At 45.6% G+C, this 24,722-nt stretch overlaps 1 protein-coding gene across 1 annotated transcript in view; it reads right to left on the bottom strand.

The window, feature by feature from the left end:
• Positions 1 to 22,219, bottom strand: part of LOC114357544 (uncharacterized) — a 33,642-nt gene extending 11,423 nt beyond the window's left edge. Inside the window, exons 1-10 of the mRNA XM_028311225.1 lie at positions 22,022 to 22,219; positions 20,880 to 21,027; positions 19,839 to 20,074; positions 18,573 to 18,743; positions 7,830 to 7,921; positions 6,763 to 6,883; positions 6,197 to 6,343; positions 4,435 to 5,174; positions 3,120 to 3,234; positions 2,171 to 2,262 (exon numbers count right to left, since the gene is read on the bottom strand). Of these exons, the coding sequence (XP_028167026.1) occupies positions 2,171 to 2,262; positions 3,120 to 3,234; positions 4,435 to 5,174; positions 6,197 to 6,343; positions 6,763 to 6,883; positions 7,830 to 7,921; positions 18,573 to 18,743; positions 19,839 to 20,074; positions 20,880 to 20,996 (1,831 nt within the window). The 5' untranslated portion in view covers positions 20,997 to 21,027; positions 22,022 to 22,219. The remainder of the gene's footprint in view (positions 1 to 2,170; positions 2,263 to 3,119; positions 3,235 to 4,434; positions 5,175 to 6,196; positions 6,344 to 6,762; positions 6,884 to 7,829; positions 7,922 to 18,572; positions 18,744 to 19,838; positions 20,075 to 20,879; positions 21,028 to 22,021) is intronic.
• Between the last annotated feature and the right edge of the window lie 2,503 nt (positions 22,220 to 24,722).

The raw sequence follows: 24,722 nt of genomic DNA, 5'->3' as shown, positions 1-24,722 counted from the left end.
TCTTACCACAACAGAGTGTCTTTTGGTCACCCATCCAACTATTGACTAGAACTTACTAACCTACCAAGGTCGCTTAAATGCGGTCCACCCATCCAACTTATGGCCCACTCTTTAAGTTGCTTAACTTCGAGGGACGCCGCTTGATTCACAGCTGGCTTGTGACACGCTGGCGGTCGCTTGACTACTACTCATCCATCTAATTTATTTACAAGGTCACATAATCTTACTTAATTCAATGGCGCCTATAGTTTCTTACTACAGCAGTGTCTTTTGGTCCAATTGTCACCAGCTTGGTTTGTCTATATATACTGGGCAGGGTAAAAAACTTCGTCACCGCGATGCAGGATTGTACGCGCGGTGGAGTCTGCCATAGAGGAGTAGTAACAGCGCCATCTGTTGGTAACTGTTGGGAGTTCTATGTTGCGGTCACCCATCCAACTTATGGCCACTCCTTAGGTTGCTTAACTTGGATCTACCGGTCACCCATCCCACTTTTAACAATCCTCAAGGTTGCTTAACTTTCGGTCACCCATCCAACTTTTGACAATTATCAAGGTCGCTTAACTTTCGGTCACCCATCCAACTTTTGACCATCCTCAAGGTTGCTTAACTTTCGGTCACCCATCCAACTTTTGACTATCCTCAAGGTTGCTTAACTTCCGGTCACCCATCCAACTTCTGACTTATTATTAAATACAAAAATTACACTTCTAATATTGTGTGTCTGGCATACATTTAGTATGGAAGCTGGAAACATTGAATTTTCAGATAGATCCAGTTTATTCTGTAACCTATTATTGGTACCGTTTAAAAGAACTCTTGAAGCACTTTCAGGATCAGTAACCAGGTTTTCAATATCTTGTATAGTTTAGAAATTATCGAGTGAGATCACTTAACGTTTCCACCCTGTATGTAGTAAGCAACATTGAAAAAACAGGATATCATACGGTGCATAACAAAAAAATATGGTCTAATTCGCATAAAAGCGCTGTTTTAAGAATTAAAGGCGACAATTAGTATGACAATAACTATACAAGTTAATTGACGCCGACTGCTATTTGTTCACAATTTGGTTGAAACATTGCATAACCTGAAGGGTTCTATATAACATACTTACAGAAAAGAAATAAATACTCATTTATTACGTAAATCGACTGTTAGTTTGTCCAGCAGTGGACGTCGTTTTCTGTGGCGAACGAATAAGTTGTAACGCGATACGCGGCTAGGAAATATTGAAATATTACTTGTTTGCCTGAATTTTTTTAATAATCTTTTTATAAAAAAAATAAAAAAATTCGACCGGGTTGCACCAGCCGTGGTCACAGGCTGACTGGAGTGTCGAGTGAGCGATCTGTATGGTGAGTAGAATCATGTAATTCTACCCCCATATTATTTCTTCTACCTTTTTAACTACCTGTTTAAATTAATTCAAATGCAACGCGAAAGATTAAAATTGATGATAGATATTAGAGATGAAACGGATATCCGGTAACTATCCGGTAGGCCGGATATCCGGCCTAAATTTACTATCCGGCCGGATACCGGATAGTAACTCACTATCCGGCCGGATACCGGATATTAAAAAACTACGACAATTTCCTATTAATAAAATGAAATACATTAATCTTTGAGGTAAACATAAATAAAATGGCTTATAATAATGACGGCTTTTATTTAAAGCCTTTAAAAAAACTAATTTCTTTTTCTGGGCTATTCACTCTAATGACGAATACATAAATAGTAAATATATGTTAGGTCGAAATATTGCCAAATAAAATAGGCGATCTTATTTTCACTAATGGTCTGATGTCATGATGCAGTTCAGTCAGATTATGCAGCAAGTAAACTAATTTAATTTTCACTTTTCAATCACACACTCACGATAGCAACCGAAATCGCCCGAATTGATCTGCCCCCTAGACAAGTGGCAAAATCTGACATTCTATTCGAACTAATTCGATTTTCGAAAAGTGTGACTAATATAGTCTTCTAATAGACCCACTGATCGCGTTCGAAGCACCTGTGCGGCGCTAAACTCGTCACGACATGCAACGAGACAATGGGCCAACTATCCGGCCGCCGGATATCCGGCTATCCGGCCTCGCAGCTGGCCGGATATCCGGTATCCGGTCAAACAACTATCCGTTTCATCTCTAATAGATATATTTACCGTTGCTAAGCGAGCTGCTTCTCCGTCGCGCGGCGTCGGGTCTCGCTTCGGGCCGCGAGCGCCGCACCACCTTCGTCGGCGCCGCGCCGCTCCTGCGGGCACCAGAGACATTTGAGTTTTACAGTTAAAACTAGGCATAGACTACCTAGTTACAAATACAAATATTTTATTTAAGCAAACACCGTTTGCATACTAGTATTGTCGTACTAAATTATGCCAATAGAGGTCGCCACTGAGCGAACTGTCTGTTTCGGTCCAACTCGACACGCGCCACAGAGCGCTCCGGTATTTTATTCAAATGTATACGTTTTATCAAATCCTGTGTAACCAAACCGTACTCAAAGTGACAATATATAACTGGTGTCTATTTATGTGTATCATTTACGAGACCCTGCACGAGCCTCACATCAAAAACACAACAACATTCAAATACAATTAAAGCCCGGTCCGTGAGCACGTAGAATTTTGTCCAATGACCCCAAGCTACCCATCCTTATCGCTCGCGCGTAATTATATTGCTGTCGCGACTGTGCGACGGGCACCCGCAGTGGGTGTGCGAGCGCGACAGCAACATAATAACGCGCGAGCGATAGGGATGGGTAGCTTGGGGTCATTGGACAAAATTCTACGTGCTCACGGACCAGACTATAGCGAGCGTAAACGCATCAACAGTGACAGTTCTGTCAACCCGCGCCGCCATATTTGCTTCATAGTTGACATTAATACATAGCAACATACTTCAAAATAGTGTGACAACAAAATAGTTTTTTGTAAAAAAAAATGTTTAATCTACATAATGACTAACCCCAATAGATTTTGAACTCTAACACATTTACTTAAAGTCCAAAATCACACACGCCTTTAATTGAGCTGAGCACTTTATATCCTGTCTCGTCGGATTTTGGACTTCACATCTTCGCTATAAGGTCTAAAATCAAGCTTCACTAACCTGTCATGAGGCGGTGGACTGTTCTTTCTTGCTAGCGAGCGCAGGCGTGTCAACAGTGACAGTTCTGTCAACCCGCGCCGCCATATTGGTTTGGCTGCCTCCGAGTTGTCTCTGTCTAGAGAGATAAAAATATCATCAGTTCATTTAGGTCACTTTCAAATAATAATAATAATTATTGCAAATAATTATGGTTACTGTAGATCTTACGATGAAGAGGTTCGACATATTCTGCTATAAAGTCCGGTCGCCGAGCAGATAGAATCTCGTCCAATGACCCCAAGCTACCCATCCTTGTCGCTCGCGCGTAACTATATTGCTGTCGCGGCTACGACAGGCGGCCGCAGTGAGTGTGCGAGGTTGGGATCATTGTACGAAATTCTATCTGCTCGGCGACCGGACTTTAGTTTCTTGACGTAGAAATTATAAACCTCTTAATAAAAAGTTACAACTAGGATGAACATTGGAATAAAATGATATTACCATACTAAATGACAATTTAAGCCAGAGTTTGGAGAAATAATTAAAATTAAAAATTATGTGCTGTCACTTGTTTTCTCTCACTCTCTTTGCAATAATCCTTATTATTTTATTTCAAAACTATAAAGTACTATAGATCAAGCTTTTAACTCAGTCAGAGGTATGGGAGCGACACGAGAAGTGTTTTTGTAACGTCAAACGTCAGCGAGACTTCAAATGTGCTTCAGATTTGAATGCTCTGTTACGTCATATGTCAATGTCACCCCTCCCATACCTCAAGCACTGAGTATGTTAATCGCTAAACCTACACTCAACATCAAATAAACCGCACCTTCTGCGACGCGAACTTTAAAGATTTTCTTCTGACACAATCATGATGCCCCAACAATATTGGTGTTATTTGAAAGCCCAATAAATATCCTTAAAGAAAAACACATTTAATTTCTAAATAAATGATTAACATATACCATAAATGTGACTTGAAAAGAGACCTCACTTTGGGCTCACCTCTGGGATCAATTAGACCAAATTTTATGATTATAAAACCAAATAATGATCACACGTGTCCTCTATAACAGATGGATACCGATTAATCCCAACTTAACAGTTTTATAGCCATAAAAGTTGGCTCAAGCGTAATAGCCTATTTTTTGAAGAAGTGACTCTGGATCCTTCTAAAGACACATTTTTGGGGTAAAAACCTTTCCTTTAATGAAATGAAGTTTAGAACTAGGATTTTGAATGGTACCAATATTGGTGTGAAGTGGGGATGCATACGTTTGAAAGTGCTTGTCGCGGGAGGTGCGATTTATTTGATGTCGAGTGTATTATAACTTACCATTGCTCCCTTCTCTCTTCGGACTTAAATTATTCACTCGTCTCACACTGTCCCTCCTTGGCGAATCGTACGCGTTTTGACTGTGCGACCGTTCCACATTCGACCTTGCTGCCCTCGTATTAAAGCTCACATTTCCCGCCACCGTCACGGCATTTTGGCTCCTATCTACATTAGAATTCACTTCTACCCTCCCGTTAGAGTCAGAATTTACTTCTACCCTCCCATTTTGCGTAGAATTCACTTCTACCCTCCCATTCTGATTCTGCGTTTCACCGTTCACTGTCACAGCTGTATTTGTATTTTGATTTTGATTTTGACTAGGGTATAAATATTCGTACGTCGTGTCACAATTAGACGTTTCTAAATTGGGCAACGATGATTTCCTTACTCGATCTAGCTTTTTCAATTTCGTCACCGCTTCGTTCGACGTCGACGCTAAACACAGTCGTTCGTAGACGCCATTTTTGTCTGTGCTGCTGTCATTGACATCTGTCAAGTTGACAGTTGTTGTCAAACTCAAATGGCCGTAGTCGTCCGTGAATACGGTCCCGTAGCCGTTTTCAGAGTTGACGTTGACTTCAGTGTTGACAATGTTCACGAATGACGTTTCGGTGTTGTTTTCTGGGTTTTGAGTGAAGTTGAAGTCGAAAATGTCAGTTTCTGGGCCGAGGACTGGTATGGCGGTGTGGGGTGGCTTGTTTGACACTTGGATGACAGTGATGTTGGTTGCTTGACAGTCGCTGGAAATAAAAATGGTGGATGATAGCACAGAGGAAACGATAAAATTACTATTATTAGTATATTGGCTTTAAATGCGCTTTTTACACATCCTAACATAGCTTTTAAACCTACAACTAAACCAGGACAAAAATGTGGGCCAGTGCTGAGAAGAAGCAGCGCAAGAAACTCAGTCACTATTTGTCAGTCACATTTACAATAAGTCACTATTGTTAAAATTAGTCCACTGGTTTAGGGGGTGGGTGTATAAAGGACGAGGCATAATTATCAACCCGGAAAGGGATCGTAACCGTATCAACTCGAGGCGGTCAATAGTATCTGTATGAAACTCCGTACCGTAACGTAAACGCCTCGCCTCGCGGCAAAAGGCGATACGATGTTGATAAGTGTACTTTTTTATACTATAAAACCGGACGGTATCCTCCAGTCTATAGCTGTTATCGAAGTGCCAGACTTAGGAGGTATTAAAAGAGATGTTGAGATGGCTCAGTTCAGATCATTTAGTCAGTTTCGTGTAATCTGCAATGGTCAGCAAACTTACCTCTGGTTGTCAGCAGTTGTAGCCATCTCGTCAGTAACCACCACCGTCTGCTTGTAGTTGTTGTCTATGTGTAGCCTCTCAACTGACCCGCTGACTCGATCCAACTCGCTGTAATGGTCAGCAAACTTACCCCTGGTTGTCAGCAGCCGTAGCCACCTCGTCAGCGACCTTGTAGCTGTTATAGAAGTGCAGAAAGCTAAGCTCCTTGGGAGTCTTTGGCTCTTTGGCTAAGTCTATTAAAGCCCGGTCTGTGAACTCGTAGAATTTTGTCCAATGACCCCAACTACCCATCCTTATCGCTCGCGCGTAATTATATTGCTGTCGCGACTGTGCGACGGGCGCCCGCAGTGAGTTTGCGAGTGCGACAGCAACATAATTACGTGCGAGCGATAAGGATGGGTAGCTTGGGGTCATTGGACAAAATTCTACGTGCTCGCAGATCAGACTATAGTGGCTGTAATCTGCAATGGTCAGCAAACTTACGGTTGGTTCTCAGCAGCCGTAGCCACTTCGTCAGCAACCATGACAGTCTGCTTGTAGTTGTTGTCTATGTGTAGCCTTTCAACTGATCCGGTAGCGCGGTCCAACTCGCTGAAGAATTCCTCGTCGCTGTCCGTTGTGTCTACGTTCCTGGTAAAATCAATTCAAAATTAAATTATTTATTTACACCAAAACATACTGTAATGCTGAAAACCATTTGTCAAGACAAGGTTTGTATGCAATGAAAACTTGTTTAAGCACTAGTTGTTTTTCAAAAGTTTTGACAGACATTACTCTATCGTTAACTGCATGTACACGCAAACACACAAGTAACGGCCGGTTCACACATGTCTCCGTTTTACTGTTCCGTTTTATCGTGTACGTTTTTTTTTCGTCGATGTATGTATGTATTACTGTATACAGAATACTGTGTCATGTGTGAAGACGCTCATACAACTACATACGCCATCGACGAAAAAAAACGTACACGATAAAACGGAACAGTAAAACGGAGACATGTGTGAACCGGCCGTAACGCTCACTCGCCTTCGTGAGTTGCAAAAACATACCGTTTCAATATAGAATCATCCAGGCATATGTTCTGTCCGCAGATCTTGGCCACGCTCTTCTTGGGCTCACTTTCTTGGCTTGTGCTTGGCACGGGGGTCGTTTCATCCCAGCTGGATATGTCTGGACAAGTTTCAGTCGATTATTATGTGATTTGGATGATATTAGACATGGTTTGTGGTAAATTTCTATTTGGTAGTATGTATTGCCCGAATCCAATGAAGGTTAGTATTGTAATGACGTTAAGTACATAAGGTCATTATTTTAGTCTCTATTGCATGAGCATGGCCCTCTAAAAATTGCCAGAGGCAAAATGCAATTAGCATATCGTTTCTTACCATAAATTCAAATAATTTATTAGTACAAAGGCCCTTTCTAGGGCGCTTAAACACGTCTCAAATAGAGCTTGCCCTACCACCACTTCGGGACAACATATGGGCTGGTGTTGAGAAGTGACGGAAGAAACTGGTGACATACCTTTCGACCACACAAAAAAAGCGCAAAGGCATAAAGTGTTAGAAAAGACGGAAAATAGATTTTCAGTTCAACTTTAAGAAATAATGCTATACAAAGAACATAATTTTGATTTAATTATTATTAAATTTGCCGAACAAGCTCTCTGAAATTTTGAGACATTATTGTTGAGCAACTTTTAAAATGCATATTAGAAAACATGTTGCAAGAATAGTTATATTGATATGAGTATGAGTATTACTGATGTACGTTCGGGTAAATTTGCTGTGCAATTAGTATATTTGATGAGAAAATAATATTATTGCACATCAAAGAATTTTTTTGTTGCGCCTTTGAGAAAAAAATATAGTACACTTTTGTTGTGTATTTTCGTATTATTTCTAGTACTAGTTTTGTTAAACAATTTGTTTATTTGCAATGAAATAATTTATTTGAACTATAATTTATTTAAATTGATGAAAATAAATTGATTTACGATAAGTTATCTGATGTGCGATTAATAATATCCTATTTAAAACAATCGTCGTTCGTCACACTCACACTCTTTCTCCTCTTTCACGCCTTATGTTCCGTTTCGCACTCATATCCTACATACCTATAGGTTGCGGCGGGTCTGGGACGGACGCGGGCGGCGGCGGCTCTGCGGGCGGCGCCCGGGCCGGCGGCGCCAACTCTATGCCCGGCACTCTGGAAGTTACAAGCGATTGTTATTGCATTTGGTGTGGGGCCGTTCAAGTATTACGTAAGCAGATTTCTTACCATTTTTTACCCCCCCGCCCCCCTTGTCATCAAAAGTAAGCAAAGCACTTACCCCCCTCCCCCTATGCTTACGTAAACATTTTTAGTTATGCGGACTACTACTCTCAAATTTCAATGGGCAGTGTCGGCACGAGAGTTAAATTAGACAAGTAAATAGCGCACGGTAATTTCCCTAATGTGCGGTAATTCTCCTAATCAGTTCTCAAAGCGAATGCCTACGCCTATGTATTATTTGCGGGAATCCCCGAAAAAACGTAAATAACTATCTGAGGAGCCAAGAGCCTACTCTCGTGTCGCTACTGGTAGGGGAGACATCGGGGCGTCTTATAGTCGGCTGCTATCTGAGGAGCCAAGAGGCTACTCTCGTCTCTACTGGTCGGGGTGACACCGGGGCGTCTTATAGTCGGCTGCTATCTGAGGAGCCAAGAGGCTACTNTTATCAGGGGGGCTAGGGGGACACTATCAGGGGGGTTAGGGGCCACTGTAGAGGGAGCGAGCCTAGGGGGCATTGTCAGGGGGCTGGGGGATACTACCAGGGGGACTACGGGGCACTAAGGGGCTCTGTCAGGGGACTACGGGGCACTATCAGAGGGGGATAAGCGCCGCTATCAGGGAGGATCTAGGACTGTAGGGGGAGCTAGGGACTGTCAAGAAGAGCTAGGGGTTTGCTAGGGGGCTACTTTCTGAAATTTAGGGGCATTGTCAGGAGGGAGTACTGATGATTACTTACCTGGTGACTAGGGATCACTGTCAAGAAGAGCTAGGGGTTTTCTAGAGTCTTGGGGGGGGGTTGTTATGGGCTACTCACCTATCAGGCGGCACAGGCGGTGTAGGCGGCAACGGTGACGTGGGATCCCTGGCTGCCGCGCGGGGGGCGGGGGCGGCGGGCGCGGCGCAGTACACATTCTCGCCCTTAGAGAGGATACGGAGCTCGTGCAGCTTGTTGCGGAGAGGCTGCTCTCGTGGCTCTACTGGTCGAGGTGGTGAGGGGTGTCTAATAGTCGGATACCGACTGAGGAGCCAAGGGACTACTAGTTGGGGGATTAAGGCAGATGTAAGGGGGCTTAGGAGAATGTTAAGGGGCTACGAGACATGTTAGGGGGTATGGGGTAAATGACATGTGACCTAGGTGTCACTGTCAGGGAAGGACTAAGGGCACTCTTAGTGGTTGGTTAGGGAGGTCACTGACAGGGAGTTAGGGGGCCACTGTCAGGGAGGGACTAAAAGCACTCTTAGTGGCTATGAGGTCACTGACAAGGGGGTTAGGGGCACAGTCAAGGTAGTAAGGGGACACTATCAAGTAGTAAGGGGCATTGTTAGAGGGACTAGGAGGCACTGTCAAGGTAGTAAGGGGACACTGTCAAGGTAGAAAGGGGGCACTGTCAAGTTAGAAAGGGGCATTGACAGAGGGGCTAGGAGGCACTGTCAGAGAGGTTTAAGGGGCACTATCAGAAGGTGCTAGGGGGCATTGTCGAGCGGCTAGGGGGCATTATTAAGAAGAGCTAGGGGTTTACTAGAGGGGGTTAGGGGGCACTAATTATCTACTTACCTATCGGGCGGTACAGATGGTGTAGGCGGCAACGGTGACGCGGGATAAGCGCCGCTATCAGGGAGGATCGACTGTCAAGAAGAGCTAGGGGTTTGCTAGGGGGCTACTTTCTGAAATTTAGGGGCATTGTCAGGAGGGGGTACTGATGATTACTTACCTGGGGACTAGGGATCACTGTCAAGAAGAGCTAGGGGTTTGCTAGAGTCTTGGGGGGGGTTGTTATGGGCTACTTACCTATCAGGCGGCACAGGCGGTGTAGGCGGCAACGGTGACGTGGGATCCCTGGCTGCCGCGCGGGGGGCGGGGGCGGCGGGAGCGGCGCAGTACACATTCTCGCCCTTAGAGAGGATACGGAGCTCGTGCGGGCTACTGACTAACAGGAGACTACTAGCGGGAGGGCTACTGTTATAGAGGCTACTCTCGGTGGAGGATGCTCTATTGGTAGAGGATGCTACACGTTGGACAGCAACTCGAGCGGGCTACTGCTAGAGGCTGCTCTTATGGCTCTACTGGTCGAGGTGGTGAGGGGTGTCTAATAGTCGGCCACTAACTGAGGAGCCAAGGGACTACTGGCATGGTCTTAGGGGAATGCTAGGGGGCTACTGAAAATGTCAGTGAGAGCTCAGGGTCACTGTCAGGGGGTTAGGGGCCTTTCAGGGAGATGGGGCTAGGGGAATGTAAGAGGCACTAAGGGCATCCTTAGTGGCTAGGGAAGTCACTGACAGGGGGTTAGGGGGCCACTGTCAGGGAGATACTAGGGGAGTGGCCCCTAGGGGGGATCTGGCATTCACTGTAGGGGGAGCTAAGGGAGCTTGAGGTCTATTAGGGGTTATTGTAGGGGGAGCTAGGGGTCACTGTCAGGGGGCTAGGGGGGCACTATCAGGGGGAGATAAGGGTCACTGTTAGGGTAGCTAAGGGGCACTCTTACAGGGGGTTAGGGGGCACTGTCATGGAGACACTTTTAGAGGAAGGCAGCTAGGGGCTACTCACCTATCAGGCGGCACGGGCGGTGTAGGCGGCAACGGTGACGTGGGATCCCTGGCTGCCGCGCGGGGGGCGGGGGCGGCGGGAGCGGCGCAGTACACATTCTCGCCCTTAGAGAGGATACGGAGCTCGTGCGGGCTACTGACTAACAGGAGACTACTAGCGGGAGGGCTACTGTTATAGAGGCTACTCTCGGTGGAGGATGCTCTATTGGTGGAGGATGCTACACGTTGGACAGGATGCGCAGCTCGAGCGGGCTACTGCTAGAGGCTGCTCTTATGGCTCTACTGGTCGAGGTGGTGAGGGGTGTCTAATAGTCGGATACTGTCTGAGGAGCCAAGGGACTACTAGTTGGGGGATTAAGGCAGATGTAAGGGGGCTTAGGGGAATGTTAAGGGGCTATGGAAAAAGTTAGGGGGTATGGGGTATATGACAGTGAGAGCTCGGTGTCACTGTCAGGGAAGGACTAAGGGCTAGGGAAGTCACTGACAAGGTAGGGCATTGTCAAGATAGTAAGAGGGCACTGTCAAGGTAGTAAGGCGACACTATCAAGGTAGTAAGGGGCATTGTTAGAGGGACTAGGAGGCACTGTCAAGGTAGTAAGGGGACACTGTCAAAGTAGTAAGGGGACACTGTCAAGGTAGTAAGGCGACACTATCAAGGTAGAAAGGGGGCACTGTTAAGGTAATAAGGGGCACTATCAAGGTAGTAAGGGGACACTATCAAGGTAGAAAGGGGACACTATCAGGGTAGTAAGGGGACACTTTCAAGGTAGTAAGGGGCACTATCAGGGGGGCCAGGGGCACTCTCATTGGGGTTAGGGGAAATGTCAAGGGGATAGGGGTTAATGTCGAGGGGCTAGGGGCCTTTTCAGGAAGAGAGCTAGTTGTCACAGCTTACCTATCAGGCGGTACAGGTGGTGTAGGCGGCAACGGTGACGTGGGATCTCTGGCTGCCGCGCGGGGGGCGGGGGCGGCGGGAGCGGCGCAGTACACATTCTCGCCCTTAGAGAGGATACGGAGCTCGAGCGGGCTACTGACTAACAGGAGACTACTAGCGGGAGGGCTACTGTTATAAATGCTACTCTCGGTGGAGGATGCTCTATTGGTGGAGGATGCTACACGTTGGACAGGATGCGCAGCTCGAGCGGGCTACTGCTAGAGGCTGCTCTTATGGCTCTACTGGTCGAGGTGGTGAGGGTTGTCTAATAGTCGGATACTGTCTGAGGCAGTAGACTAGTGGCATGGGGATTAGGGGAAACGCAAGGGGTTTAAAGAAATGTCAGGGGGGTAGGGGAATGTCAGTGAGAGCTCAGGGTCACTGTCAGGGGGTTAGGGGCCACTTTCAGGGGGATAGGGCTAAGGACATGTAAGGGAGGCACTAAGGGCACCCTTAGTGGCTAGGGAAGTCACTGACAGGGCGTTAGGGGGCCTGTGTAAGAGGGTTAGGGGGGTACCAGGGGAGCTAGGGGCCACTTTCAGGGGGGATCTGGGATTCACAGTAGGGGGAGCTAAGGATCATTGTCAAGGGGGCTAGGGATCACTGTCAAGAAGAGCTAGGGGTTTGCAGGGATTTAGGGGGCACTGTCATAATAAACGGTGTATTGAATATTGCTAGGGGTTTGCTAGAGGGGCTACTGACTAGAGGGGCTATTGTTGGCTACTTACCTATCAGGCGGCACGGGCGGTGTAGGCGGTAACGGTGACGTGGGATCTCTGGCTGCCGCGCGGGGGGCGGGGGCGGCGGGCGCGGCGCAGTACACATTCTCGCCCTTAGAGAGGATACGGAGCTCGTGCAGCTTGTTGCGGATNCTGTCAGGGGGGCTAGGGATCACTGTCAGGGGGCTAGGGATCACTGTCAGGGGGGCTAGGGATCACTGTCAGGGGGGCTAGGGGGGCACTATCAGGGGAGATAAGGGGCTCTGTCAAGGGAGATCTAAGAGGCACTGTAGGGGGAGCTAGAGGGCACTTTTAGAGGAAGGAAGCTAGGGGCTACTCACCTATCAGGCGGTACAGGCGGTGTAGGCGGCAACGGTGACGTGGGATCCCTGATTGCCGCGCGGGGGGCGGGGGCGGCGGGCGCGGCGCAGTACACATTCTCGCCCTTAGAGAGGATACGGAGCTCGAGCAGCTTGTTGCGGAGAGACTGCTTTCATGGCTCTACTGGTTGAGGTGGTGAGGGGTGTCTAATAGTCGGATACTGTCTGAGAATACATGGGATGTCAAGGAGTAAGGGGGTTTAGTAGAATGTCAAGAGGTATGGGATAAATGACATGGTTTGGGGAAATGTTAAGGGAACTCGGGAATATGTCAAGAAGATTTGGAAAATATCAGGGGATTGGGGAAAATCTCAGAGGGATTAGGGAAAGTCTCAGGGGGCTATGGGAAAAGTCAAGAGGACAGGGAAAATGTCAGGGCTAGGGAAAGTGTCAGGGGGACTTGTGGAAATGTTTAGGGGTTCACTTTCAAGGAGCTAGGGGTCCACTGGGGGTCATTGTAGGGGGAGCTAGGGGTCACTGTCAGTGGGATAGGGGGCACTGTCAGATGCTAGAGGGCACCGTTTAGGGAGCTAGAGGTCTTCTGGGGTCATTGTAGGGGGAGCTATGGGTCACTATCAGGGGGCTAGGGGGAGTTATTAAGAGCTAGGGGTTTGCTAGAGGGGGTTAGGGGCACTTTCAAGGGGGGCAAAGGGGCACAGAAGAGGGGAGCTAGGGGCTACTTACCTATCAGGCGGTACGGGTGGTGTAGGCGGCAACGGTGACGTGGGATCTCTGGCTGCCGCGCGGGGGGCGGGGGCGGCGGGCGCGGCGCAGTACACATTCTCGCCCTTAGAGAGGATACGGAGCTCGAGCAGCTTGTTGCGGAGAGACTGCTTTCATGGCTCTACTGGTTGAGGTGGTGAAGGGTGTCTAATAGTCGGATACCGACTGAGGAGCCAAGGGACTACTAGTTGGGGGATTAAGGCAGATGTAAGGGGGCTTAGGGGAATGTTAAGGGGCTATGGAAAAAGTTAGGGGGTATGGGGTATGACAGTGAGAGCTAGGTGTCACTGTCAGGGAAGGACTAAGGGCTAGGGAAGTCACTGACAAGGTAGTAAGGGGCATTGTCAAGATAGTAAGAGGGCACTGTCAAGCTAGTAAGGGGACACTATCAAGGTAGTAAGGGGCATTGTTAGAGGGACTAGGAGGCATTGTCAAGGTAGTAAGGGGGCACTGTCAAGGTAGAAAGGGGGCACTGTCAAGGTAGAAAGGGGGCAATGTCAAGGTAGAAAGGGGGCACTGTCAAGTTAGANAAGTCACTGTCAGGCGGGGAGGGAAGGCTAGAGGGCATTGTTAAGGGGGGGGAACTAGGGTGCACTGTCAAGGGGGCTTGGGGGGCACTATCAGGGGGGCTAGCCTAGGGGGCATTGTCAGGGGGCTAGGGGATACTATCAAGGGGGGCTAGGGGCCGCTGTCAGGGGGGACTAGGGATCACTGTCAGGGGGCAAAAGGGCACAGTCAGGGGGGGTTAGGGGTCGATGTCGAGGGGCTAGGGGCCTTTTCAGGAAGAGAGCTACGTGCTACTTACCTATCAGGCGGTACGGGTGGTGTGGGCGGCAACGGTGACGTGGGATCTCTGGCTGCCGCGCGGGGGGCGGGGGCGGCGGGCGCGGCGCAGTACACATTCTCGCCCTTAGAGAGGATACGGAGCTCGTGCAGCTTGTTGCGGATAGGCTGCTCTCATGGCTCTACTGGTTGGAGTGTCTAATAGTCTGCTGATATTTGGAGGGGACCACTCTCAAGAGTCTCAAAAGGCTAAGGAGTTACTGTCAAACTAGCTAACGGAAACTTTCAGTGGCTAGGGAAGTCACTGTCAGGCAGGGAGGGGGGGCTACAGGGCACTGTTAAGGGGGGGAATTAGGGTGCANAGTCTCCCGAAAGCGTCTTAAAACTTTCGAAACCCAGGACTGGCTTATGTGGCGCTGACGTGCGACAGCCCTCTGGCTGAGCCCTTCTTGCAATAGTGCAACGATTTGTGCTGCTTCTGAAGGTATAGAATCCCAGGAAAAGTGTCTAAAGAAGCGGAGATGTGTATGAATCAACGTGTGAAACCAAAAATCCGAAAACGCGTGCTTTTATAGGGGGTAAATAGGCCGCAACTCGCGACGTATCAAACAGTTCATACATGTCTTTTTCGTTACTTCTTCACATCAGCCGGGATATCTTTTTAAATACTGGTGTGATTTAAATGAATTTGGTATCAATTTGAAGATAAAAGTTTAATCTTTAAAATGGTGCCACTTTGTTTGTTCCTAACAAATTCGTTAGTACACAAGATCGCGTGGAAACAACTTCATGTAAGTGATTCCATACTTTTGCTCGCGAGTGTAGTTGGGGGATTAAGGCAGATGTAAGGGGGCTTAGGGGAATGTTAAGGGGCTATGGAAAATGTCTTGGTGATAGTATTGGTGTGTTTAATAGTCGGCTACTGTTGGAGGGGACCACTCTCAAGAGTCTCAAAGGGCTAAGGAGTTACTGTCAAGCTAGCTAATGGGGTAAGGGGGGTACTAAGGGAATTTTCAGTGGCTAGAGAAGTCACTGTCAGGCGGGGAGNTCTGGGGTCATTGTAGGGGGAGCTAGGGGTCACTGTCAGTGGGATAGGGGGCACTGTCAGAGGCTAGAGGGCACCGTCTAGGGAGCTAGGGGTCTACTTGGGGTCGTTGTAGGGGGAGCTAGGGGTCACTGTCAGGGGGCTAGGAAAGCACTATCAGGGGGAGCTAGGGGGCACTATCAGGGGGAGCTAGGGGGCACTATCAGGGGGAGCAAGGGGTCATTGTCAGAGGGGGCTAGGAAACATTGTTAGGAAGGACTAAGGGGGCACTTTTAGAGGAAGGAAGCTAGGGGCTACTCACCTATCAGGCGGTACAGGTGGTGTAGGCGGTAACGGTGACGTGGGATCTCTGGCTGCCGCGCGGGGGGCGGGGGCGGCGGGAGCGGCGCAGTACACATTCTCGCCCTTAGAGAGGATACGGAGCTCGTGCAGCTTGTTGCGGAGAGGCTGCTCTCATGGCTCTACTGGTTGGAGTGTCTAATAGTCGGCTGATATTTGGAGGGGACCACTCTCAAGAATTTCAAAGGGCTAAGGAGTTACTGTCAAACTAGCTAATGGAAACTTTCAGTGGCTAGAGGGCACTGTTAAGGGGGGGAATTAGGGTGCATTATTAGGGGGGCACTATCAGGGGGGGCTAGGGGCCACTGTAGAGGGAGCTAGGGGTCATTGACAGGGGGGCTAGGGAGAACTGTCAGGAGGGTCTAGGGGACCCTGTCAGGAGGGTCTAGGGGACCCTGTCAGGAGGGTTTAGGGGACCCTGTCAGGGAGGGACTAAGGGGCACTATCAGGGGGGGAGCTAGGGGTCACTATCAGGGGGACTATGGGGCATTATCAGGGAGGGCTAAGGGTCACTGTAGGGGAAGCTAGGGATCACTGTCAGGTGGAAGCTAGGGATCACTGTCAAGAAGAGCTAAGGGTTTGCAGGGATTTAGGGGGCACTGTCATAATAAACGGTGTATTGAAGATTGCTAGGGGTTTGCTAGAGGGGCTACTGACCAGGGGGGGTTATTATGGGCTACTTACCTATCAGGCGGTACAGGTGGTGTAGGCGGCAACGGTGACGTGGGATCCCTGGCTGCCGCGCGGGGGGCGGGGGCGGCGGGCGCGGCGCAGTACACATTCTCGCCCTTAGAGAGGATACGGAGCTCGTGCAGCTTGTTGCGGAGAGGCTGCTCTCGTGGCTCTACTGGTCGAGGTGGTGAGGGGTGTCTAATAGTCGGATACCGACTGAGGAGCCAAGGGACTACTAGTTGGGGGATTAAGGCAGATGTAAGGGGGCTTAGGAGAATGTTAAGGGGCTACGAGACATGTTAGGGGGTATGGGGTAAATGACATGTGACCTAGGTGTCACTGTCAGGGAAGGACTAAGGGCACTCTTAGTGGTTGGTTAGGGAGGTCACTGACAGGGAGTTAGGGGGCCACTGTCAGGGAGGGACTAAAAGCACTCTTAGTGGCTATGAGGTCACTGACAAGGGGGTTAGGGGCACAGTCAAGGTAGTAAGGGGACACTATCAAGTAGTAAGGGGCATTGTTAGAGGGACTAGGAGGCACTGTCAAGGTAGTAAGGGGACACTGTCAAGGTAGAAAGGGGGCACTGTCAAGTTAGAAAGGGGCATTGACAGAGGGGCTAGGAGGCACTGTCAGAGAGGTTTAAGGGGCACTATCAGAAGGTGCTAGGGGGCATTGTCGAGCGGCTAGGGGGCATTATTAAGAAGAGCTAGGGGTTTACTAGAGGGGGTTAGGGGGCACTAATTATCTACTTACCTATCGGGCGGTACAGATGGTGTAGGCGGCAACGGTGACGCGGGATAAGCGCCGCTATCAGGGAGGATCGACTGTCAAGAAGAGCTAGGGGTTTGCTAGGGGGCTACTTTCTGAAATTTAGGGGCATTGTCAGGAGGGGGTACTGATGATTACTTACCTGGGGACTAGGGATCACTGTCAAGAAGAGCTAGGGGTTTGCTAGAGTCTTGGGGGGGGTTGTTATGGGCTACTTACCTATCAGGCGGCACAGGCGGTGTAGGCGGCAACGGTGACGTGGGATCCCTGGCTGCCGCGCGGGGGGCGGGGGCGGCGGGAGCGGCGCAGTACACATTCTCGCCCTTAGAGAGGATACGGAGCTCGTGCGGGCTACTGACTAACAGGAGACTACTAGCGGGAGGGCTACTGTTATAGAGGCTACTCTCGGTGGAGGATGCTCTATTGGTAGAGGATGCTACACGTTGGACAGCAACTCGAGCGGGCTACTGCTAGAGGCTGCTCTTATGGCTCTACTGGTCGAGGTGGTGAGGGGTGTCTAATAGTCGGCCACTAACTGAGGAGCCAAGGGACTACTGGCATGGTCTTAGGGGAATGCTAGGGGGCTACTGAAAATGTCAGTGAGAGCTCAGGGTCACTGTCAGGGGGTTAGGGGCCTTTCAGGGAGATGGGGCTAGGGGAATGTAAGAGGCACTAAGGGCATCCTTAGTGGCTAGGGAAGTCACTGACAGGGGGTTAGGGGGCCACTGTCAGGGAGATACTAGGGGAGTGGCCCCTAGGGGGGATCTGGCATTCACTGTAGGGGGAGCTAAGGGAGCTTGAGGTCTATTAGGGGTTATTGTAGGGGGAGCTAGGGGTCACTGTCAGGGGGCTAGGGGGGCACTATCAGGGGGAGATAAGGGTCACTGTTAGGGTAGCTAAGGGGCACTCTTACAGGGGGTTAGGGGGCACTGTCATGGAGACACTTTTAGAGGAAGGCAGCTAGGGGCTACTCACCTATCAGGCGGCACGGGCGGTGTAGGCGGCAACGGTGACGTGGGATCCCTGGCTGCCGCGCGGGGGGCGGGGGCGGCGGGAGCGGCGCAGTACACATTCTCGCCCTTAGAGAGGATACGGAGCTCGTGCGGGCTACTGACTAACAGGAGACTACTAGCGGGAGGGCTACTGTTATAGAGGCTACTCTCGGTGGAGGATGCTCTATTGGTGGAGGATGCTACACGTTGGACAGGATGCGCAGCTCGAGCGGGCTACTGCTAGAGGCTGCTCTTATGGCTCTACTGGTCGAGGTGGTGAGGGGTGTCTAATAGTCGGATACTGTCTGAGGAGCCAAGGGACTACTAGTTGGGGGATTAAGGCAGATGTAAGGGGGCTTAGGGGAATGTTAAGGGGCTATGGAAAAAGTTAGGGGGTATGGGGTATGACAGTGAGAGCTAGATGTCACTGTCAGGAAGGGACTAAGGGCACTCTTAGTGGTTGGTTAGGGAGGTCACTGACAAGGGGGCTAGGGATCACTGTCAGGGGGGCTAGGGATCACTGTCAGGGGGCTAGGGATCACTGTCAGGGGGGCTAGGGATCACTGTCAGGGGGGCTAGGGGGGCACTATCAGGGGAAATAAGGGGCTCTATCAAGGGGGATCTAAGAGGCACTGTAGGGGGAGCTAGAGGGCACTTTTAGAGGAAGGAAGCTAGGGGCTACTCACCTATCAGGCGGCACAGGCGGTGTAGGCGGCAGCGGTGACGTGGGATCTCTGGCTGCCGCGCGGGGGGCGGGGGCGGCGGGCGCGGCGCAGTACACATTCTCGCCCTTAGAGAGGATACGGAGCTCGTGCAGCTTGTTACGGAGAGTGGTCACCCAATCTTGCATCGACTCCCTGTTGGGATAAAAAAAACTCGTTTATTTTCTGTACGTAGACTCTTAGGCCCAGTTTTTTTATTCATAGTTAAAATAACTAATTGTTAAATTTTGCTACTTATGATTAAATATTAACAAAATGTAAACAATTAGTTAAAAAATGCACTAAAAGTCAAGCTAACCATTTTTCGAAAAACATTTTTTTCTGATATTTAACCACTTGTCATTTGACATCTGTCAAATTTGACTATTGGTTTGAAACCGGTTTGAAATGGTCAAACTGGTCGGGTCATGTGTGGTCTCTCAACGGAATCTATGGCAGAAACTTAGATGCAACTCAAAAGTAACTAGAAGTTGCAGTATCGTTGCAGTTGCGTTTCACCATGTGTTCTGGGCCTTAAAGAGCACTTTTACAAGTCCCAACCCAACCACTAGTGCGGGATAATAATATGGTGGTGAGAAAAGCAGCGCAAGAAACTCAGTCACTATTTAATCAACATCATTTCAATTTGTCAAAGTCAAATAGCTCTACCACCACTTCGGGACAACATTGGTCCGTTTGTTGCATATTCGCCCTAATTGCAACGGTATAAAATGCTGCAGTATTTAGGTTAATGTGCTGTCGTCCGCACATTGGAAAATAAATATTTTAGTATGATAAGTGCTTTATAAAACCAAATATCTTTATCGTTACATACAAACAAAATCGCTCCCGCTGTCTTATAAACTATGCAACTTAGATCTATAAAACTACGCAACATTTCGCACTACGTTCGATTCGAATCCGTGGAATTACGGTCTGAGGAACGCGGGTTCGAACCCTGGCACTGCTAAATCCATTCATTACACATGCACTAAGGATTACACGACTTAAAAAATATATTAAACTAGCTTTCCACCCGCGGCTTTGCCCGCGTGGAATTTTGTCAGTCGCAGAAAAACTTATTCACGCGCGTCCTTGTTTCAAAAACTGGGATAAAAACTATCCTATGTCCTTTCCTTTTCAAACTATCTCTATGCCAAATTTCATCAAAATCGGTTCAGTGGTTTAGGCATAAAAGAGAGACAGACAGACAGAGTTACTTTCGCATTTGTATTATTAGTATAGACTTACCAATCTGGCGCAATCATCCTCACAGGTCCATGGTCGGTATCAATCAAGAAGTCATACTCCAAGCCCGAGTGTGGTTTGACACTAGCCGTCACGTGTCTAGCGGTCCTTAGACACGCCCTCCACACCGGCTTATGTGATAGTGTAGCAGGACTCTCCGCTAGTGGATATTGTTCCAGGTACGGTGAACGACCGTTATGGACGCAGAATAACGTCCACATTGGCTTTAGGGGTGGTTTCTGGAATGTAATAAGAATATTTCCATAGATTTTGTAAGTAATAGTCGAGAATTGATTTATGTATGTAGACGTTAGGTTATTTTATTGTAACATTTTTTTGGGGAGTTTTTTTTTACTTTAGTCTGTAAAACAGTCTATTTTGCCAATCATAAAACGTTCTGTAGTTCCAGTGAGAAAGTTTTAATGCAACTTTAGGAGAATGAGATTTAATAACTTTACATGGTTTTGATCCTTAAGTTTCTGAAATTCCTCCCAGAAATACAATTTATAATATTATATTTTAAAATTTATCAAGGATATTTTAAAATTTATCAAGGACTAGCAGTGCCCGCGACTGTGTACGCGTGAAAATCATTTTGCTTTGCACCTATTACTTGTAGCATGATGGTATATAGAATAGAATAGAATAGAATAGAATATTGTTTATTTGGCACAATACACAATATAGGCAGAATACAAAATAAAACATACAATATAGAACTATAGCTTTCCTCGATAAATGGGCTATCTAACACTGAAAGAATTTTTTTAATTCGGACCGGTAGTTCCTGAGATTACAGCGTTCAAGTAAACAAAAAAACTCTTCAGCTTTATAATATTAGTATATTTTTTTTATTATAGCAAACATTTACAAAGATGAATTTTATGTATAAGTACCTACTATTTTGCACCGCCTACTCAAATTCTCTGTTTTGTCTAAGGTTAGCTGGTAGAGAACGCCACATGGCATTAAGTTCGCCTCTGTACTGCTTTTTTGTGTGTGTATAAATAAAGATATTAAATAAATAAATAAAAGTCTACATACCTTGTGCCCCAGAGGCCTGAGTTTGCTTCCGCCACTCTCGTTGGGTATCCGTTTAAGGTACGCATTTTTCTGTATCTCCCTGTAGTACACAGGGCCCTCGTCGTGTCCGTGAGACATTGTGCTTTGTTCGTAGATTCATTCAGGTGTACTAAAAACAGATGGAAACATGAATTGCCTTTTAATATCTTAGCTCGAATAAGTTTTTATAAGAACAGTCAAGTATTTTATATTCTAACTAGCTGTGCCCGCGACTTCGTACGCATGAAAACCCGTTTTCGCAACATTTTTAATTGTTGCTCTGCACCTATTACTCGTAGCGTGATGGTATATAGCCTATAGCCTTACTCAATAAATGGGCTATCTAACACTGAAAGAATTTTTCAAATCGGACCAGTAATTCCTGAGATTAGCGCATTCAAGTAAACAAACAAACTCTTCAGCTTTATGATATTAGTATAGATATCTAAGTCTGAGTGCAAATACAATACAAGGATTATTATGGAGACAGGACGTCCACTGCTAAACATGGGCCTTCGCCAAACACATAAAACTTAATTTTAATGTTAAATTAAAGTCATAATTCGAAGATTAGGGCCTACTAAATAAAAGATTGAGAAGTGCTTTTTTAAAGCCTATTTGCAGAAATAAATGAGTTTTATTCTTGGAATTTATTTTTAAAAATACATCTTTGTATTATCTTTGTTAAAACTTGATATCCAATTAAAAATATAGAAGTTAAATAAAAAGTTTGGTTTCAAACTTTTATTCAAGAAATCACGACATACCTCAAAAAAAACGCTTAACAACAAAGATTGATTGAAACATTTGTTATGTTAACAACTTTCTTGCGTCGTCAGACATACGACATACCATTATTAACATTAATAAGTGTTGCTCGCATCAATTAACGGTTCCAAGACAATCCGTGAGTCAATTGAAAACTATGCACAAAACATCCTTGTAAGGACAGAACTTCAAAGGAAGTTACAATGATGATAGAAAGTTGTCCACGACTCGCACACACATGAAACTACCGTGAAAGGCAGAAAAACTTACTGCACAGCGTTGAGGAAGCTTTAAAAGACAATCGTTTGTATAATTACGTTGGAAATAACACGGAAACTAATGCAATAAAAAGTTACCTTGAATAGTTGGTTCACTTTCTCCGAGTGTAAAAACTTGCTCTTATATTGCGACCTTCATATTATCAAAGTGCGTCTTTTAGTTAACGATTTCGCAACTAAATTAAGATTTAATGCTGTTTTATACCACTAAACAAATAATATCAAAGTAACAATAGATGAATAGAATGACACAACACAACAATGCACACTGCGGCCATGTTTATTTATTCAGTGACATTTTGTTTTTTAAATTTAGTGATGTTCTTTTCTGGCTTTGGGTGATCGTTCTTAGAATATCTTTTGCATAGATTATAAATTACTCAAAATGTTGAGAAAATCGAGAATGTATTAAATCCACAGCAAGTTAATACATAGCAATCAAAATAACTATATGGCGAAGTACTTTTTAAGGAAAATAATCCTACTTTTACCCTAACTAGTCCAACCCACTTCTCGTTTCTTGATGCAATCTTTTTAAAAACAATCAGGATTAACGGTTGAGTAAACTACGTTGAATTAATTGAATTAAAAAGTGGTTAACTTAGGAATTCGAACTTTTCTTTGTACCTGTGAGTTAGGATAATTATTATTTGGAGTCTGGCTCCGAGCTTACCATGGCATGGCCCACGCATGGCCATTGGAATGGGCGGGATTAAGTAGTTGTTACTTTTTTTTTGTCAAGTTATCTTCGAATCCCAAAATCCTGGGGTGGGCACTAGACCATTCTGAGGTGGACATACGTACACACGGCCACACTGTTAACTAAGTCCATTTCCGTTTTTGCTCTCGCTCTAATCAAATGGTGATTCTTTGCGATAGAACGAGATAACAATGACATGACTGGCCATGGGCAGTTAACACTGTTGCCGATAGTACATTTTCGCATTATTTTTCCTAAAATTAACCGCCTGTGCGGTCTAGTGGTAAGACCATCTTTCTCCGATCTAGCGTAGGGCACCCGGGTTCGATTCCCAGCGGGAGCAATTTCATGAAAAAAAGTTCTGCTCAAATTGGTTGGTGATAGGGCTTGTTCGAAGTCCGCCATACAACAGTATTGACAGTATTGTTGTGTTTCGGCAATTTATTATAGGTACGATAGCCAGTTCTTCTGTTATGGATTCTGGGTGAAACTCACGAAACCTTCGGTCTAATCAATACTTTCCATGAAGCGAGATGCAGGACAAGATCCTTCACGTTGTTGCTGGCGGATTTCAAGTAAGTAGAATATCCTAGGCATTTTAAATATTAGGCTACACAGTCAGCGTCAAAAAGTTCGCAACACGTTTAAGTATGTTACGGTTGTGTTGTCCACTTTTTTTAGCCACTTTGGGTGTCACAATCTTGTAATGTGTGACGTTCGGGAGACACAATAAAACAGTTAGATGTGCGCACTGTAGGTTTAATCCGTCAGAATGAAGATTATCCTAAGCTTATATACTAGTGGTTTATGCCTAATATGGGGAAAGGATGCGTACACACTACACCTCCCCCCTTTTTTTGAAGAAAAAAAATGATAGTTTTTTTTTTTATTAAAAAAATTATACAATACAATAAAAATTTTGATTTTAAATTAGAATTCAAACCAAATTAAATTTTGTAAATTCCAAATATGTATGTTTATAGACACACTACTAATATTTCATTAATATGATTGAAATTATATTGATAAAATACATTTTCTGTTGAACATTACGATTTTTAGATATGATAAAATTTGAATTATTTTACATTGATGGAATAGAATGGTATATTTAAAATATTGATTTTGAACATTATTATGTTACTGTTTTGTTATAATAATATCAAGATTTTAACAGATTGCTAAATAATTTCATCACAATATCAGCCAATAAAAATTAAAAGCCTGCTGCTTTTGAACCTGAACTGAATTTCCAATAAAATAGTAAAATAATCAAGTTGAAATATAGGCAATTACAATTAAAACAATTATTGTAGAGACTGTATAAAGTATACATTGGTTATTTTAATAATTTAGAATTTTAGAATAATTTCGTTATTAACTGATAAACCAAATTTTATATAGAATTTCACATTTATGTAATTTAAANAACAATGTAATTGGTACTTTAAAAATTTATAGAATCATAAAAATATAGTTTATGATTTTCTTTAAGTTTATGACCCCATTTTTTTTAAGTAAATTGTAAAATAATCCTATACATTGGGAGCTATAATTGTTTTGTTGTAAGAATACTTTACTACTAAATTGATAAAGACATTTTAAATAGTTTAAGTAGTGTTTGATTTTATAGATATTAAAAAAGGTGAATGAAATGGCAGAAACATTCCTTTTTAAATTAATACTCTTCTTTATGATATTGGTTACTTCATATTCATATTGATTTGCATCACATTTCCTCATAAAATTTCACACTCAATAAGCCTTATCCTTATCAGATATCCGTTACATACTCATACTTCATAATCATAAGTTTAGTCATAGTCATTGTCTTAATATAAGATCATTTTAAGCTCGGTCATTTTAACTCGTAGCTTATAAATAAGTCTTCATTAGGTACCTTTTATGTATTATCATTTTGTCAATATAATATCCATTACACAATATTTTCACTGGGCCGGCCCCTTTATTTTTATAAACTTTCATAATATTTGGTACAGTTTTTTATTTTATTTATAGTCGACTTTTAATTATATTTTATTAGACATTAAGTCATTTGCTATGCATAGTCTTATAATT

The sequence above is a fragment of the Ostrinia furnacalis genome, unplaced genomic scaffold (genome assembly GCF_004193835.3).
Source record: "Ostrinia furnacalis isolate ACB-3 unplaced genomic scaffold, ASM419383v2 OfSCF3220, whole genome shotgun sequence".
In the NCBI taxonomy this organism is placed as follows: Eukaryota; Metazoa; Arthropoda; class Insecta; order Lepidoptera; family Crambidae; genus Ostrinia; species Ostrinia furnacalis.
This window is presented reverse-complemented; position numbering and strand designations above follow the sequence as displayed.